Source organism: Lytechinus variegatus, chromosome 14 (assembly GCF_018143015.1).
Source record: "Lytechinus variegatus isolate NC3 chromosome 14, Lvar_3.0, whole genome shotgun sequence".
NCBI classification, from domain to species: domain Eukaryota; kingdom Metazoa; phylum Echinodermata; class Echinoidea; order Temnopleuroida; family Toxopneustidae; genus Lytechinus; species Lytechinus variegatus.
This window is the reverse complement of record NC_054753.1, coordinates 31,334,321-31,352,840: the sequence shown is the minus strand read 5'-3', so window position 1 is coordinate 31,352,840 and position 18,520 is coordinate 31,334,321. Positions and strand designations below refer to the sequence as shown.

The following is an 18,520-nucleotide window of genomic DNA, read 5'->3' as shown; positions in this document are numbered from 1 at the left end:
AACATTTGTGAGAACATCTCAAGATTTGTGGCTCTGTTTCAAGAGCTTTGTTTTCTTGTTTTGTCTGGTGATTTGTATTTGGATCAAGTCGTAACTCAAGCCCAAGGCTATTGTAGTGTCATGTCTTGAAAAAAAAAAAGTCAGGATGCTAAAAGTATAAGATGGTGAGAGCATGATACAGGCCTAGGTGTAGAGAGGACAGGAATTGATGGAAACATAAAGAAAATTGAAAAAAAACTATATAAAGTGATACTTTATTGGTCATACTGTCTGAGGCCTTTAAATCATTAATAAAATATTATTCCCAAAAGTACTGCCCAATCTCAAATTTATGGTTATGTTGATAATTCTCTGATTTGTGTATTCATTGCTTTCATTTTCGAATAAGCTCTTGTGAAAAACAATAAATAGGTCTTTTTTGCTGCTTGCGTCTCATACACCTTTACAATGAGTAAATTCAAATCCCAGGGGGGCCACTTACATTGACGAGTGGATACCATGCGCGACCAAAAAAACATGTTAAAAGGATGTCTTTTTCAAGATAGGGCTCATTACGTACGTAACGTGATAAGGGTGTCAAAAACACAAAAAAAATATTTCACTCAGAAAAATATACGTGTTTAGGGTCAAATATGCGGGGATGATAAATTAAAATCAAAATTTTTTATAAAGGATGTCCTTTTTGCCCCATCACTACGTGTTTAGAGTCCGATTTACGTGAGGTGTGGAAAGTGAGGCCGTATACTAAACCAAAATAATGGTGTCTATAAAGGTAAAACCGACGACCGACAGACGCGTGACATAACAATAAAATATCTCTGCACTTGTTTTGGGGTTCATTTCAAGGAATACTTGCTAAGAGTATCGTTTTGTGTCCAATACTTGTTAAGGGGTGCATTTTCAGAATATGGAAAATACATCGCTGTACTTGTTTAGGGGCTCAGTTCTGGGAATACCTGCCAATAGTATTTGTTTCCAATACTTGTTAAGGGTAGGGTTTCACACGCCAATACTTGTTAAGGTGTCCATTTTCAGAATATGGAAAATACGTGTTTAGGGTGCTTTTCAAGACCCCGTGGTCGCGCATGGTATCCACTCGTCAATGGATGTGGGATTCAAATTAATGAAATGTAGAACTACAGATACAGGTTATTTTGTATCCAATGCAACTTCTTCACAGCAATTATTCCATTTCTTTTTCAATATTGGCTAAATTATAAACAACCAATACTACAAATTTAAGCCCTTGTCAGATAAATATTTAAATACAGGTAGAAACTTGTGGAAATATGCTTATTATTAGTGAGTGACTGTTAGGCATCATCAATAACTTTGAAGTGAAAAGTTAACTGAACTCCTTGATTGCTTCCTCTTGGCTTGGTGGTGGAGGTACACCACCGCAAGGGATTTTCTCCTTTTTTTGCAAAGTCATATTTTTACATTTCTCTAACTGTGTACCTTCAAGGAAGTTCCATGAAATCCCACCCCAACATCAATAAATAATTATTTTATATTTTGATGGCTCAGAATGGAATACCAGAAATATTCCAAGAATTTGGGCAAATATTTCATGAATCGAAGATGAGTAGAATATTGGCCCTAACAAGTAGAATTTTTTTTTATTCCATGAAATGAGCCATCCAATATCATTATCATCTACTCCCCCCCCCCCCCCAAAAAAAAAAGAAAAAAAATTTGGTTAAACAAGTCAAAGAATAAATTTCTGATCATGTTAAGCAGGGGTATCTGTGTCCTTTGGACACAAATTTCTAGTTACTCTCTTCAAGTTAGCTAATGATGTGAGTGTGGTGAGTGTGTTGTGCCATTGACGGGACATCGGAAGAAGTACTCTATCATGGCTGCCAAAGACTCTTCTTATTCTGGATGTCAATTTCTTTCTTTTCAATTCTCTTTACTCAGGTGGTCTAACGATATGGGTTTGGGTAGTGTCACTGACAGGACATCGGGAAAAGTACTCTATCATGGCTGCCAAAGACTCTACTCCAGAACTGATTATTGCCAGAGTGATCTCTAAGAGAACAGAGGACATGGACATAACCAATCATCAACGGAAGAAGTGCATAGAGGAATACAAGACTACCTATGTTCTCAAGGTTTGCGGGTGTGAGGAGTATCTACTTGATGATAATTATCCAGTGTCACAGTATAAGGTAAGTTGTGAGAGGCATGGTTCTTAGTAAAGGTTAAAGGAATAATGCAACCAATGCAGATGCAAGGATAATCTGCTTGATAATAAGTATCTAGTGTTGCAATATGTGGTCAGTCATAAATATTGGTGAGATTATAAGTAAAGGTTTAGGGACAGTTAGATATAGGCAATTTTCATTACAATTGTTGGAAGAAACGCAGATTAGGGATACAGGACCGTACTTCGGTTTTGAGGATTCGTAGACGCAAAAGGAGTGCCGTATAAAAATTAGATACTTTAAACATCAGCGTTTCAATCATATTCTCAATTCTGCAGTATATCCGGGAGTGTCTGCTGAAGAGCAAGATTCCTGAACTGATGCTGATGTCCAAAGACACGGTCCTAAACAGTCTTCCGGATGTCCATCTTCTTGTACCATCATACATGAGACGAGCATCTACCATGCCTTCCAATCAGACTACCACATGTGTTTGGGAAGTGGATGAAAACTTACAGGTCAAGATCAACTTTGCTACCTATGTCAATGTAAAAGAACTAGACAAAGTAAGTATACATTGACACTTGGTCTATACCCACTCTCTGTTTCATCTCATCTGACATGATTTAGCTCAATTTTGTTAGGCTGTACCCATTTTGTCTAATATCTACTTGGTCTAACACCAATGTGATTAAATGAACTGATTATGAACAACATATCGATATAATGAAAAAAAATTAAGAAGAAGTAGAAATTAGACCTGGGCATTAGACTAAATGACAGACCAAGTGATGGTAGGATCAAATTGTAATTAAACCGAATTGATAGTAGACTAGGTTTGTTGAGTTATGATGTGTTTGACATTCTGAGAATTAGACCATCTGCTAGAAGACCAAGTGGGTTTAGCTATGATGGTGATAGATGATCTGAGAATGAGACCATCTCATCTGCACATATTACTCTGGTGTTTGATACAGTATTGAGAATCTTATCACTCTCTGGAACTTAATGCCATTTTCTTGTACGTTTTATCTCTGTTTTGCAAATTTAGATATACGTGAGAACAGGGATTTATCATGGTGAAGAATCCTTATGTCCTATAGTATCAACAGAACAGGTCCCTTGGTCAAATCCTCGCTGGAATGAATGGTTGACCTATGACATCAAGGTTAATGATATTCCTCGCAGTGCAAGGTGGTGTGTTTCAATCTGTTCATCAGAGAAGAGGAAAGGCAAAAAGGAGGTAAGACACCAATAGAGAATGAAATGCCACATGAGTGTGTATCAGGAAAACATTTCATGAAAGAATTTGTTATATCAGACAAGTCAGCTTTATCCAAGATGTACCATTGATCAGTCAGATGTGCAGTTCAGCCCATCAAAATAAAGAAACGTTAGATCTAAAAACTTGTCAGACATATTGTTGATGAAATGCTCCCTTGTGCTATCAATATCTCCTGATTATAGCCTAAATTGAATTGGAAAAGTGTTAAACTTTGGTAGGGTTATTTCTGGTGAGTGGTTATGTTTGCATTAGCTAAATCCATAGTAAGAGCTTCGAATGAGTGATTTCTGTATTTGATAGAGTTCATTTTAACTACAACCCATAAGGTGCTGTGAGTTTAATTTGTATGTCTGTCCTGTATTATTCAGAGTTGCTAATTTTCCGGATTTTTCCGGAATTCCGGATTTTTTCCTTTGCTGAAAAATATTCCGGAAAAAAAAATCGATTGTCAAAGTGAAATCCATAAAAATTTCCCCTCCAAATCTTGTCACGGAGTTCGCTACGGAGAGCGCAATTTCAATTTTAGATGGCCAATTTGCGCAGACGGAAAATTATTAGCGTTGTGCGCAGCATGAAGTTTAGCTGGTACTGTACTTGCACGGTACGCACGAGCAATACATTGTAGCAGTTGCAAACGCCGCCCTATACCCTGCAGGGATACGGGTGTCAGCGCTATCCCAGTCGGGCGATCGCCCGGTAGAACCGCTCGAAGCACGGCCCGGTGTGGCTGCAATTGCCTGCTGCTGCGTGAGTGATTGGTTGTCTGCCGCGGGATTTCAGCTAATCGGCGTGGACTGCATTTCGACCCTGATTTCCCAGTCACCATTTACAAATGTCTGAAATCATCGAGAGAGAAGAAGGATGTGTCAGAGATTTAGAAGAAGGAGTAAAAAAATAGTATAGGATTGTCTTGTTGATGAGTACAGTGAGTGAAAAAGGGCACCCCAGCTGCTACATACACCCGTCCCGAGTCGCACCCATTGGCCGCAGCATATTAACCCGCAGCAGGTTAACCCGTACCGTAATGAGTACGGGTTACATGATTTTTTTTTTTGAGCACCTTTCTTGCCTATGATATGAAGTTTATTATGTCATTAATTATTTGTTATGTACTACTGTAGATTAATGATTTCAGCCCTCTAAAGAATAAGAAAACGTTCCAGCTTCAGGGGGCTTCGCCCTTGACCCCGCCAGGGGCCCTCGGCGGGCCCCTGGACCCCCGGCCTGGGTTTTCAGGATTTTTTTGAGCTATCAGTTAGCATCTCTGATTATTTATATGTCAATCAGATGAGTTAACTTTGCAAATATGTATTTGTGAAGAGGGTTACATAGATGAAATATTCTCTATTAGCTCTGAAATGTTCCACTTTTTATGACAGGAAGTGCATGTACAGGCAGAGCTTTTCTTTCAGATAAAACAAATTTCCTTAGGTTTGATTTATGAAGCCCAAGCTATTTTGGTTTATTACAGAGAATCTTGAGACTTATTGTGCGTTTTGACTAGGACAGTCAATCAATAGTCAAACATTTTAATTCCATATTTCCCCCATTTAACAGAGGTGGGTGGTATTACCTCAGACTCAAAGCAGTCACCCTTTAACCCTTCCCTCTTTGCATGATTCACTACATCCTCCATCATCAAACCAAACCTCCTATTCTCCTCCACTTGCTTCATCCATGTCTTCTCTTGCCGTCCCTCCTTTAACCATCCACCTCAAAAGCCCTTCTTAAAACATACCCATCTTCCCTCCTCCTTTAACCAATTACCTCAAAGTCGTATGCCCTTATTAAAACATACCCATCATCTCTTCTAAGTACTTACCCATACCAACATACCCCATTCACCTTCGCCAACAGGTCCATATTCCTAAACGTATTTGAGAAGATGAATCAAATGAGGACTTTATATCTAAACTTTTTACAGGGTGGGTTTGCAATAGCATGGGGCAACGTCAACCTCTTTGACTTCACCAACCGGCTTCAGATGGGTAACATGCGTCTCTACCTCTGGCCTCCACCCAAGGGCAATGATGACCTTCTCAATCCTTTTGGACAGACTGGACCTAATCCTAACAAGGATGCACCGTGCTTGGAGCTAGAGTTTCATCGCTACCCTCATAGTCTTATCTTCCCCTGTTACTCCCAGATCCAGCAGTTTGCCTTCTTTGTCACCAAGGCTCAGAGAAGAGAAGAGATCAATGAGGATGAGGTAGGTCAGAATCTTGTCAATCATGACTCGGCCATCGTTACATAAATGTTACAATAAATTGTACAATTTAGCACAATTATAAGTCTATGGAAACCCATGTACAACAAGTTACTATTAATTGACGATATTGATTTTATCTCTTTGAGTTAAAGGGCTCAGCTCAGGGTTAGTTTTCACTATGTATTTCTCTCATTTCCTACAGGAATTTAGGGAACGTCTCCTTTAAATCAGAGAAAAAAAACCTTGCAGCACAAACTATTTCCTTAGTTTTCTCCCAGTGCCCATGAGACTTGATACATATATTAGTATTGGAAAGAAATATGAAAGACATTTTTGAATATATTTGTGAGGTATTTGCATTGCCATTGTAATGACATGTGTTAATAAAGCAGGGAAAATCTTGCAAAGTGAGCTTCTTCCTCAGTCTTTACTCACTGCTTGTGACACAGTAGCGCACATTGGTCATGGAATGAAGACATACAAGTTATGTTTCTCAAATGTGCCAGGTACTGTTTTTCATGAAGACAATATGTTAGAGCAATAAATCAGGGTAAAATGCCATTTTCATTTTTTTATATGTTTATCTCTGTCATCGTGATAGGAATCATTTTCAATAACCTGTTCTAGTTTGTGTATGATAATGGTACTGTTTTTCATCCTTCTAGATACCTCCTACAGAAGAGGAATTAGAGCAGCTAGAAGAGATCTTGAATAGAGACAGACTTCATGAGATGTCAGTACAAGAGAAAGAACTTGTTTGGAAACTCAGGTATATTTTACCCCATTTCAAATTTCTATGAAAGAAAATTGATGAATTGATATAGTCAAATGAAAACATTTTTAAAATACTAGAATATCAGTGAGCAGAAAAAAAAACAGGATGGAGCCTTTGGAGGGTCATTTGTTTAGTTTGTAGAATAAATGTTAATGACAATAATAATAATGATGCCACTTAAAGAACACATGTATCCACTTTTGAGAGTGATTAAAGTGAATTTGTCATTATTACCCTGGCTTCAGCCTAGCCGGTAATCCTATAGCACACAAGCATAGTTGACTTGATGATTATGATAATAATCTAGTTATTTATAATGCGCTTAAGACATCCATTGTACATGTAAGTGCTTACAGATTTAGTATTACCCCAGTCATTGGATTCAATCAGCAATTCCCTCAATATATGCACTTCCTCCACTCCCTGGGGAGTATTCCAGTAAGTGACTATGTAGGGTGCTAAAAATGCTGAACAAGCTACAATGACTTTCACATCCTACCGGGTACTAATTTAGCACCTGGGTAGAGAGTGGCAGAGTGTGGGTTGATGCTAGGCTGCTGTCAAGTTTGAAGAAACACCCCTCTTATTACAAGGCAACAGTCAGAGCCCTTACATTATACATGTAGCTGTTATCTTGCACCTTAAGTATGAAAACAAGGTGATATTTCAGTACCCTCTAGAAAGGTATGGATCCTCATTATTTGCTCCCTCAGAACAGACGTACAGGCCATCTTTCTTCGGATCACTAAATTACATTTTGTATCGAAGCAGCATGGTTTGGTGGTTCTCACTCTATTTTCTTAATCAAAGGATCATGGGTTCAAATTTTAGGTGTTCATTTCCTTCAGCAAGAAATTCATTTGTGTTGTGCTGCTTCCAACCCAGGTGAGGTTAATGGGGACTATACAAGAATTGGTACCTTGAATCACAAAGCGCATAACAGCTGCTCTGCTTAAGCCAGGGTTATGATGATTTGTTATTATAAAGCATGTTGAAACTTCCAAAAATTATAAGTTTTAGGGACTTATAAGCAAGTCTTCCTTTTCTACACTTTACATTTTCATTTTATGTTACAAATGTATAATTTATAATTACCAAGATATCATTTGTTGTAAGAAACACATTAAGCATTTCAACATTGCCCCTCTCACAAACAAATTGCACTGTTCTGACATTTATATCTTAGTAAACAAATTCAACAGTTGCTGATTTGTAAGAAGGTATTAACAATGCTTTATATTTATGATTACAGACTAGTATGCAGAGATCACCCTTACTCACTACCCAAGCTTCTTAGTTCTGTTAAATGGTATAGCAGAGAAGATGTAGCTCAGGTAAGATAGCTTCAGGGTCATTCACAAGATAATGTCACAATACAAAGAATTCATGACTCGGCCATCTATAATCTCACAAAAGAATGAACGGGGGGGGGGGGGGAACCTGCACTCTGCATCTTATTTCAGTGACTAGCAACTCCCAGATATAAATATAAATGCAAATTACAGATGATTTTGTTACAGATTTTATTGATAGATAGATAGATAAATGTATTTATTGTGATAAAAAATCAATTAGCAGCCAAAGGCTGAATTGCATGAATTTGTACATAGTAAAATCTTAGTAAACAAACAAGCGAAACAGTAAAAAAAAATAACAACAAAGTATACTAATGTATAATACTGGAAAGGGGATACAAAAAGAAAAGTATAGAGAGGGAGAAGTAATGTCAAATACAGGAATGGGGAAAGGTTAGGAGTAGACTAAATGTATATACCTTTAACATAATGCACATTTTAACATAAATATATATTTAACCAATTTTGAATGAATAACAATACATGTAGATTGAAGAGAGGATTGTATGAAATTGCTTGCTTTGTAGAAAAGAAAAAAAAATAAAGCTATTAATTGGGTGAAACTGAAGGAGGAAAACATGTATAAATATTATAAATGATACAGTAATCTGGGTTGGGATTGCTCTCGACATGCTTGATGATTCTAAATAAACACTGTGTTGATGGTAATAATAATAGTTGAAGGAATCGGAGTAATGAATGAATTATCTCAAAAGAAATTTAAATTAAATTAAAGAACATTTTCTAGCTAAAGCATTACTGGCAATTGAGCACATATATGATGCAATGTCCATCCATATATCCAGTATTTACTCAGGCAGAATGTAACAGAAATCATTCAAGATTGTGAGGCTACAGGCTAAAAGATGGTTGAAACAATGAATTGTGATGTTTCTTTTTTTCTGAGAACGACTTTTACAATGGTTAACATATAGGGTAATATATATCTTATTATATTTCAAACAGTAATAACCTTCAGAATATGGGCATTTGTTTATTAGCACACTGCCTTTTGGATTTTGGTTATCCCTGTACAAAGTTAATGGAAATTACAGAATTCAATCATCAAAGTGTTCACCTACAACATACTAGAACCAGTTGGTTCCTGTACAAATTGTCTGGGAATAAGCAAAGTAATAGTACATCTTCTTCTTTCAGCTATATGTTCTTCTAAAGGACTGGCCTGACATGGATGCAGAGACTGCTCTAGGTCTCCTAGATTGTAGCTATGCTGATCTTGGTGTCAGGACGGAAGCAGTCAATTGTCTAGACCGTATGTCTGATGAACAGGTTTCACAGTACTTACTTCAACTTGTACAGGTATGGAGATTGCTAAGTTCTTTGAGTGATCAAGTTGGACCCGCTTTATTCTTGTATTCAAGGCCTTAAAACTGACCTTCTGGAATCAGTATGAGGCTGTTCTGAATATTGAGTAAAAATATCTAATAACAAGCCTTGATTTAGCACTGAAGTTGGGTTAGTTTTGTATGTAAAGAAAACAAATTGATTTTTATCCAGTGGCATTGCACAAAATGTATATGTTGGAATGCAACTCCTAATAGTCAGTGATTGGTAGGAATGCAGTTCTGAATGGCTAAAATTGAAGTGTCAATTGATTTTCCGGGATAATGTTCAAATTCTGGGTTTTTTGCAACATCACCTTGTCTGCTTTAGATGGTCTAAATCTGTTTTCATTTGCCTTTGTTTTATTTGTGTACAGGTTTTGAAGTATGAGTCTTACCTAGACAATCCTCTTGCCAGGTTTCTTCTCAAACGATCTCTCTACAACCAAAGGATTGGACATTTCTTCTTCTGGCATCTAAGGTTAGTTGTTCTTTGCATTTTTTTTCTCCTGAAATAGATTTGGAAAGAAATTCATCTACATGAACCATTATTATTATTGTTGCTTGGAAAAGATCTACACTTGGCTGGGATGCCATTTTTATTGTTTCTTAACTACACATTTTCGAACAGAATTATTTGTCACACATTTTATGTAAACACATGAGTGGTAATTTTTCTGGACTCTGTTCATTCTCATTTTGAGATTGTTATCATAACTGACATATACTGTATGTTTAATTTATTTTGGTAGATCTGAGATGCACAAGCCTAGCGTTAGTAGACGGTTTGGTCTGATGTTAGAAGCCTACTGCAGGTCTCTTGGTCCATACCTCAAGCTATTGGTCCGACAGGTGGAGGCTTTAGACAAACTATCTAAACTAACTGAATCACTGAATGAGAGAAAGGATGACACAAACAGGGTGAGACATGCATGGTTATCACTGGGTTTGATTCAAATAGCACACTTATTGTTGACAAGCAAGGATCCATGGTGTGATCATGGTTTATTGATCTAAATATCATGGTGGCTTTGCAGAGTTGCAATGAGTTTACATATCAAGATAGCCATTGTTACATTTTTATTAGCATTTAAATATGCAAGTAATTACATATTGCAAATTGGAGCTATATAGATAATTAATAGTTTCTAATGATATAACAGATGAATATTGCAAAATTGTAGTTTGAAATTAGTGGATATGAAGTGGTAAAAAAGAGGGAAGAAGAAGAAAAACAAAAGAATGAAGAGAAGCAGATAAAGGAAAACAAAATGGAAGTGTTCATAGGCAAACATTCTTGACCCCTAGGTTATGACACAAGCATTCTCAATATTTATTGTATAGATAATTATTTGTGTGTTCTGTACAGGATCGGTTGAAATATCTCACAGAGCATATGGCTCAGCCAGACTTCTTTGAAGCTCTCCAAGAATTCCCCTTGCCTTTAAATCCATCCTTCTCTCTGGGCAAGCTTAGAGTGGACAAGTGTAAGATCATGTCATCAGCAAAGCGCCCTCTATGGCTAGAATGGGAGAACCCTGATCAGATGTCTCTTTCAATGTGTGAAGATCTTAAGATTATCTTCAAGAGAGGGGATGGTGAGTCTACTTCAAACATTTGACATTGTTATACTGAGCTGCTGGATTAATAATGTACCAAACTTCAATTGATTAGGGAAAGTATATAATATACGGTTTGAGGCCTGTTCTAACCTTGTATTTTATAAGCTTTAGTTGACTCATTCAGATTTTCTTAACCAAGTGATCAGTCACATGTTTTCCTTGTGTTCCTAAGTAACATAGCATATAAATATAATCAGTTGTTCCATTACGCTTAGCTGTATTGTAGATAGCAAACTGTGTATAAAACTAACAATCAATCGTCAATATCTCTTACTGTAACACCACTGTGCCCTGAAACAATACAATCATTTTTTTGATTGAGCAGTGATATTCTCAATGGCAAACCTTGCACAATAAACTTACAATCATGTATTATGTAACATTCCCCCAGATCTTAGACAAGATATGTTAACCCTTCAGATGATACAGATAATGGATTCAATATGGCAGCAACATGGATTAGACCTCAAGTAAGTCATATCAATATATTCAGTAGGTTTGCTCACAGATACAGTGATTAGTTTTGTGGTTATGTGTATAGATCAATGAAGATGTGTGTATAATTTGATCTTTTTTTTAAATATTTTTTATTAGATTGGGATCTGAACATTTTGTCATCATTTTAGATTTGACATGCGATGTGTAAGAATATAATCCCAATGGAATTAACAATATGAGCTTATGAAGTATGCATCATGTAGTTCAAAAACTATGTTCCATCTTGCAAATAAAAGGCTAAAGAGATATCATTTCTTTCATATTAATACTTATATGTTTTTTAATCTCATCCATACAGGATGACACCTTATCGTTGCCTAGCAACCGGTAACATGACCGGTTTGATTGAGGTTGTAAGGAATTCATCTAACATCTATGACATCCAACATAAGGCTGGTATCATGAGTACATTACAGCTAAAGAGTGGTGTTATTCATCAATGGATCAAGGAAAAGTGCAAAGGATCTCAGTAAGAAATCTAACATGTTCACAGTGTAAAACCTAATTAACGTTTTGTAAATCCACAGAAGTGACTGTCACTATTTAATTATAGTAATGAGTATGCCATCAAACAGTTATGATGTGAATGATAGAAAATAATTATGTGTTTTATTGTTTGTTTCTTCTTTTACATGAAAAGTTATTTTCCTGATCAGGTGCCTAATCACAATAAAATATCTGTGTTTTGATAATACACTACTCAAAAAAAGTTAAGGACCACTTTTTAAAACGTATATATTTTTTTTATACAAGGTGTTTTATTTCTGGAAATACCTCAGTACAACTGTCCTGAATGTCCTTAAACACACTGTAATCAATTTCACGCATGGGTGGTTTCAGTTGTTGCACACTGTCGCTCTCATCACTGCACATCCTGAAAAGTGGGTTCACAGGGGTATCAACTATCGACATGAAGAGGAAAAAACGAATGTCTGAGTGTCTTTCAGGCAGCCTAGTATCGCGTATGACCTCCTCCTGCAGCAATAACGGCTTCACAGCGCTGTCTCATGGAGCTAATGAGGTGATTAATGTCTCTGACGACCAGTGCAGCCTCCAGAGCCACACCCAGCTGCTGCAGTCCAAGTGGATGGGCTTCGAGCTGCTGGATACTTCTCCCCATCATGTCCCAGACGTGCTCTGTCGGGTTCAAGTCCGGGAACCTCGCTGGCCATTCCATACGCTCAATTCCATGGCCCTCAAGGAACTCGGTCACCACCCTAGCTCGGTGGGGACGGGCATTGTCATCCATCAAAATGAAGTTTTCACCCACATTTTCAGCAAATGGCACCACAATAGGTTCGAGGACTTCATCCCTGTACCTCATTGCTCTCCCTGGGACCACGTAGAGACGAGTACGGTTGTCATAGGTGATGCCTCCCCCATAACGGTCATGTTCTGCAATACAGGGGTCAGCAAATCTCTCTCCTGGTCGCCTCCAGACTCTCAAACGTCCATTGTTGTGGTCAAGGGAAAATCTGCTCTCATCTGTGAACAGAACTCTACGCCATTGCTGTCTGGTCCATCTGACATGCTGCCGAGCCCAGTTGAGATGAATTCTTCTGTGAGCAGGGGTGAGTAGGACACACTGAGCTGGCCGTCTGGCATTCAAATTTGCTCTGTGAAGTCGGTTACGGATTGTTTGAGTGGAAACAATCACTCCAGTTGCTGCAGTGAAGTCATTATTGAGGCGGCGTGCACTGTGAAAGCGGTTGCGGAGACTGAGATTCGTCAAGTAGCGATCATCTCTAGGGGTTGTTGAAACTGGTCGGCCACTACGGGGTCTCTCAGAGTATAGCCCTGTCTCTCGGTGTCTTTCACTTGCTCTGCTAATGACACTGCGTGACACGCCCATCACTCTGGCTACTCTTCGCTGACTGAGGCCAGCTTCGAGCATCCCTAGGGCTCTGGCTACATCTGTTTCACTTAGGTGGTGTCTTGGCATTGCTGTTGTAGGCAATTTGTTGATTCTAAAGACAGTAATTGCTTTGGAAGCCACTTTTATACGGGCCCACTGCAATGATGTGAGAAACATCGTGAAAGAACTGCATGTTTGAAATTGATTTCATTGTGTTTGAGGATATTCAGGACACCTGTATCCTGGCATTACTGTTGTCAGCAATTTGTTGATTGTAAAGACTAAAGACAGAAAATGCTTTTGAATCCACTTTTGTACCACTTCACAATGGGCCCGCTTTTCAGGATATGCAATGATGTGAGAGACATCATGCAACAACTGAAACCAATGCCCGTCCCCACCGAGCTAGGGTGGTGACCGAGTTCCTTGAGGGCCATGGAATTGAGCGTATGGAATGGCCAGCGAGGTTCCCGGACTTGAACCCGACAGAGCACGTCTGGGACATGATGGAGATGATGGGGAGAAGTATCCAGCAGCTCGAAGACCATCCACTTGGACTGCAGCAGCTGGGTGTGGCTCTGGAGGCTGCATGGGATGCACTGGTCGTCAGAGACATTAATCACCTCATTAGCTCCATGAGACAGCGCTGTGAAGCCGTTATTGCTGCAGGAGGTCATACGCGATTCTAGGCTGCCTGAAAGACACTCAGACATTCGTTTTCTCCTCTTCATGTCGATAGTTGATACCCCTGTGAACCCACTTTTCAGGATGTGCAGTGATGAGAGCGACAGTGTGCAACAACTGAAACCACCCATGCGTGAAATTGATTACAGCGTGTCTAAGGACATTCAGGACAGTTGTACTGAGGTATTTCCAGAAATAAAACACCTTGTATAAAAAAATTATATACGTTTTAAAAAGTGGTCCTTAACTTTTTTTGAGTAGTGTATTAATAATAATCCGTTTTTATAAAGTGCTTAATACATCAAAACGATGCTTTTCAGATATATTATCAATCAGTCATTCCCACACCGAATGTATGCACATCCTTCACTCCCTGGGGAGCGCTCCAGTCAGTTTTAGACCATGTCATGCTTCAGAAGTGGTTTTATATTGAAAGTAATATAATATTTGTTAGTAGCTTTCTGATATACAATTACTAGATTTAAATTCATATCCGTCTGTCAAACTTACAAAGAAATCAGGGGAGCGTTTCATGATGACTTGTCAGAATTTTCATCCAACAAGTCCTGTTACTATAGTAACAATGCTTCTCAGCCAATCAGAATCAAGGAAAATTGTCAGGACAAAAATGTTGATGAAACACTCCCCAGTCCTCGTAATTAAATATTGAACCAACAGTTCATTTTTTTATTCGAAGGTAGTGTAATCTATTTTAACCTGTGATATCTGTACATGTATTCATATTGGATATGATCTATCAATTACGAATACAAAAAGGGCCATCAATAATTTCTCTCTTATTGAATGTTTTCTTATCAGATATGATGCTGCTATTGATACATTCACCAAGTCATGTGCAGGATACTGTGTAGCTACATTTATCTTGGGTATAGGAGATAGACATAGTAGTAATATCATGGTATCACAACAAGGACAGGTAGGAATATTTACTAAGGTATTAGGGATGGTGATGGAAGTGATGAGGGTGGTGGTGATGGTTTTTCTTATGTTTTTTTTTCTATTTTGACATATCCACCAACTTCTAGAACTAGAATAAATAATATTTCCTAATTTTAATGAAAATAAAGTGTGTGTATCAGACTGGTATATTATACAAATAATGCACATAAGGTTGTGCATGCAGGGCTAAATAATGAACGATGTGAGAGAAGAGCCAGTTGATATACCGCACTGAGGTCTGCAGGACCGAATGCGGTATTTCCATTTGGCGAGTCGAGTACAGAATTCATTGTTTAGGTCCTCTATGCACAAGAATGCATTGTTTGTTTTATGCAACTCTCCCTACCCCATGTTACTGAGTTTCCACAAATTATATATTTTGATCTAAATTATAGATAATTCCAGACCTCGCACTATCCTGCACTCTGAATTCAGATTGCAGGATAGTGTACAAATAGCGAATAGGCATGAGTGCGAGATTTCGCATGAGGTGAAAGAAAGAGACGCTCTATTCAACTTGGCTAAACGCCTCGTTGAATAGAGCATTTTTCTTTCACCTCATACAAAATGCGTTTAGCCGAGTTGAATAGAGCGTCTCTTTCTTTCACCGAATGCAAAATCTCTCACCATTGCACGATTAAGAATATTTGTGTTGTACAACGCCTCAGAATTTAGCGAAAATATAAAACAAGAGTTTTTCCCTGCAGTAATCTATGAAAAGGGAGCAAAAAATGGAAAGCGAAAAGCAAAATCCCACAAGCGCACATGACCTTGGGCAGCATTGCGCATTTAGCCAGCAGGCTTATACGCGTATTGCACCTTCATTTTACTGAGTGATGTCACCTCCTAAATCCGTGCAATGGTACATTTCAGATGGTACGTCTTGTGTGCAATGGTACGAATGTTTGACATTCAGCCTCTCATTTGCTCGCATCCAACAAGCTAAGTAAGCGTTGTACAATACATTTGGTTTGACGTCAGAGTGCAGGATAGTGCATTTTGGATGCAATAGTGCAATGCGCTGAATATCATGTGATCCGATTTGGACCAATCAGATTAGAGAACATTGGGAGTTTTATATATTTTCATATTTGAAAAAGAAATTTAAAAAATTTTACACTTCGAGCTTCCATTCAACTTTCTCTGTATTTTGTTCCTTTACTTTGCAGATCTTCCATATAGACTTTGGTCATTTCTTAGGTCATGTCAAGAAAAAATATGGCATCAAAAGAGAGCGGGTGCCTTTTGTCCTAACAGAAGACTTCCTCAAGGTTATTACTAAGGGCAATGACATCTCAAAGAGTCAAGAGTTTAAAAAGTAAGTATCAGGCTCTTTAAATTCTATTATTTCTTATTCAGCTTTTGGTCAGTAGATTAACTAATTATTCAGATTTTGGTAAACTAAAAACTATTATACTGTACATCTAGCTGTGCAATTGCTCAAAAGTTCACAACATGATGATTTCAGGTAGTTTCTTTGTCACCAATCATTTTCAAAGATACACAAAAGTTATGGATAAAATAGGAATAATCATTGCGAGCTATCTAATTCTTTCCATGATATCATGAAGCTCTGATCCAATTCAAAGGATTGTTCTTCAAATTCCCTCACATTCTAAGTATAACCAATTTCATCTGAAACTCTCAGGCTGGCAGAGTGGATACAGCCTCAAACATGCTTATATGTGTGCAGTTCTGATGAAGAATTCAATTAATTTATCATTTTTACAATTGCATTGCTTTTCAGAAAAGACCTGTTCCTATGTGCATCATAAACAACCTTCATAATTTACCGCTAGAACGGAAATCTATTTAAATTCTCACATTCTATCATTTAATTTTGCTCTCAATGCTAGAGTCAAGCCACAATAAATAGAATTTCATTTTCAGAATATCTTATGAGCTCTGACATCTAATATTTTTGTCATTTGAATCTTCTGGGTGACATTGCATGAAGAGTTTTATAGTCAGTGAATGACATAGAATAGTTTTTCTTAGCCAATTACATGCCATGTTTTCAGGAGCTTATGTCTGTGAATATCTTCATGAAAAGCCCCCCTTATTAAGGAGATGTTCTTCCTTTGATCCAATATTGTCCTCACATTATATGATATAAAATTTCCACAGTCCAATCAGCTCCAAATATCATTTGAACCCTCCAATCAGCTTCTGTGTCTCATATCATATGAATCCTCCAATCAGATCCAATGTCTCATACCATATTATTTGAATCATCCAATCAAATGTCTCATACCATATTATTTGAATCCTCCAATCAACTGTCTCATACCATATCATTTGAACCCTCCAATTAGATTCATTGTCTCATACCATATCCTCCTATCAGATTCCAGGAGCTATGCTGTCAAGCCTACCTGATCCTTCGTGATCATGCCAATCTCTTCATTAGTCTCTTCACCCTAATGCTTGGTACTGAGATCCCTGAACTCCAATCTATTGATGATGTTGGTTATCTTCACAAGACACTGGCTGTTGGTAAGACAGAGAATGAGGCCTTGGAGTACTTCTTGAAGCAGCTGAACGATGCGCATGGTGGAGGATGGACCACAAAGATGGACTGGCTGTGTCATGCACTTAAACATGGTATATGAATGAAGGTTGCTTTCTTAGATCAAATTCTGGTTTCAGTCAGGATATAGAACAGGAGGGGATGGACTGGCTATATCGATAGACTGGTTAATTTGTACTCTTTCAAACAAGGTATATGTAAAGCAGGCAGGTTGTCGCTGAAGTAGGTTTAAGTCTATATGAATAGCTGCAACTGTTCGTAAAGTTACGCACGACTGGAACATGTTCTTAGGCACTAAATCAGTTACATAGGGATATCACATACCACAAGAAATGGTCACCAGTCATGCGTAAAGTCATTCATAACTTATGAACAGCTTTATGAAATGGGGCCCCTGGATGATTGTGTATTACATTAATGGACTTGCTCTGCTGTGTAGGTCAAACATAGTGTTGAGATAGAACATTTCTAGGTTCAATGATTAGGTCAGTTTAATTACCTCTGGTCATAGCAGGACATCTCAAAAATAGATTATGAAAGTGCTGCAGTCAGGACCATGTCTGAGTTGCTGCCTTCTTTAGGTGAGGCTCTGAATGATGGTCTACTCAAGTTCTGTTCTATGCCCAAACATACAACATGTAGCAGGTCTATTTCTGTCTGTTACATTGTCTAATACATACTCACACATTGAAGTACCTTCTTCTTCTTGTTTTGTCATAATCTGTAAATGTGAATTTTGTTGTGAAGACAAATACCTGGCCATACTCTCCCTTATTGAAACTCTTCTCTATGCATGCTGAATTTTTTTGTGTGTAGAGAGGGAGAGATAAGTTGGTCTGTCTTGGAAAGAGTCCACAAGAAAATACTTCTAGCCCCCCCTCCTATTTTGTTTTAATGAAAAAAAATCCCAAATCAGGAAAATCATGAATATAATAGAAAAAGGCAACAATTACGAAAATATCTGTTCACAAAACTGGCTTGTACAGTTTACATTTGGATTCATTTTGAAGTGGTGAAGGTCAAGTCCAATTTGAACAAGTAGAGTAAAACCAATCAAGCATAGCACTGATGATTTTATCAAAAATAAAATGTGAAATAAAAAAGTTATGGAATGAGGAAGCTGATGATGTCACATACTATTTATTTTGTATTTTATTGTCTCAAATTTCAAATATTTAAACTAATTCCTCTATGATTTGGTGGGAATCCACTATATTATCAAATGTATATAAATACGAAAGAAAGGCGAGTATGTGA

General features: G+C 37.8%; 1 protein-coding gene across 2 annotated transcripts in view; it reads left to right on the top strand.

Moving 5' to 3' along the window:
* The window catches only part of LOC121427190 (phosphatidylinositol 4,5-bisphosphate 3-kinase catalytic subunit alpha isoform-like), a 57,688-nt gene extending 40,108 nt beyond the window's left edge, over positions 1–17,580 (top strand). For both annotated transcript variants that reach the window (XM_041623459.1, XM_041623460.1), the window contains exons 4-18: positions 1,921–2,171; positions 2,486–2,713; positions 3,199–3,390; positions 5,357–5,641; positions 6,307–6,410; positions 7,669–7,750; positions 8,930–9,091; positions 9,492–9,595; positions 9,867–10,035; positions 10,484–10,712; positions 11,128–11,206; positions 11,533–11,703; positions 14,593–14,710; positions 15,903–16,051; positions 17,081–17,580. In XM_041623459.1, the coding sequence (XP_041479393.1) occupies positions 1,921–2,171; positions 2,486–2,713; positions 3,199–3,390; positions 5,357–5,641; positions 6,307–6,410; positions 7,669–7,750; positions 8,930–9,091; positions 9,492–9,595; positions 9,867–10,035; positions 10,484–10,712; positions 11,128–11,206; positions 11,533–11,703; positions 14,593–14,710; positions 15,903–16,051; positions 17,081–17,345 (2,588 nt within the window). In that variant the 3' untranslated portion in view covers positions 17,346–17,580. The remainder of the gene's footprint in view (positions 1–1,920; positions 2,172–2,485; positions 2,714–3,198; positions 3,391–5,356; positions 5,642–6,306; positions 6,411–7,668; positions 7,751–8,929; positions 9,092–9,491; positions 9,596–9,866; positions 10,036–10,483; positions 10,713–11,127; positions 11,207–11,532; positions 11,704–14,592; positions 14,711–15,902; positions 16,052–17,080) is intronic.
* Positions 17,581–18,520: the final 940 nt, after the last annotated feature.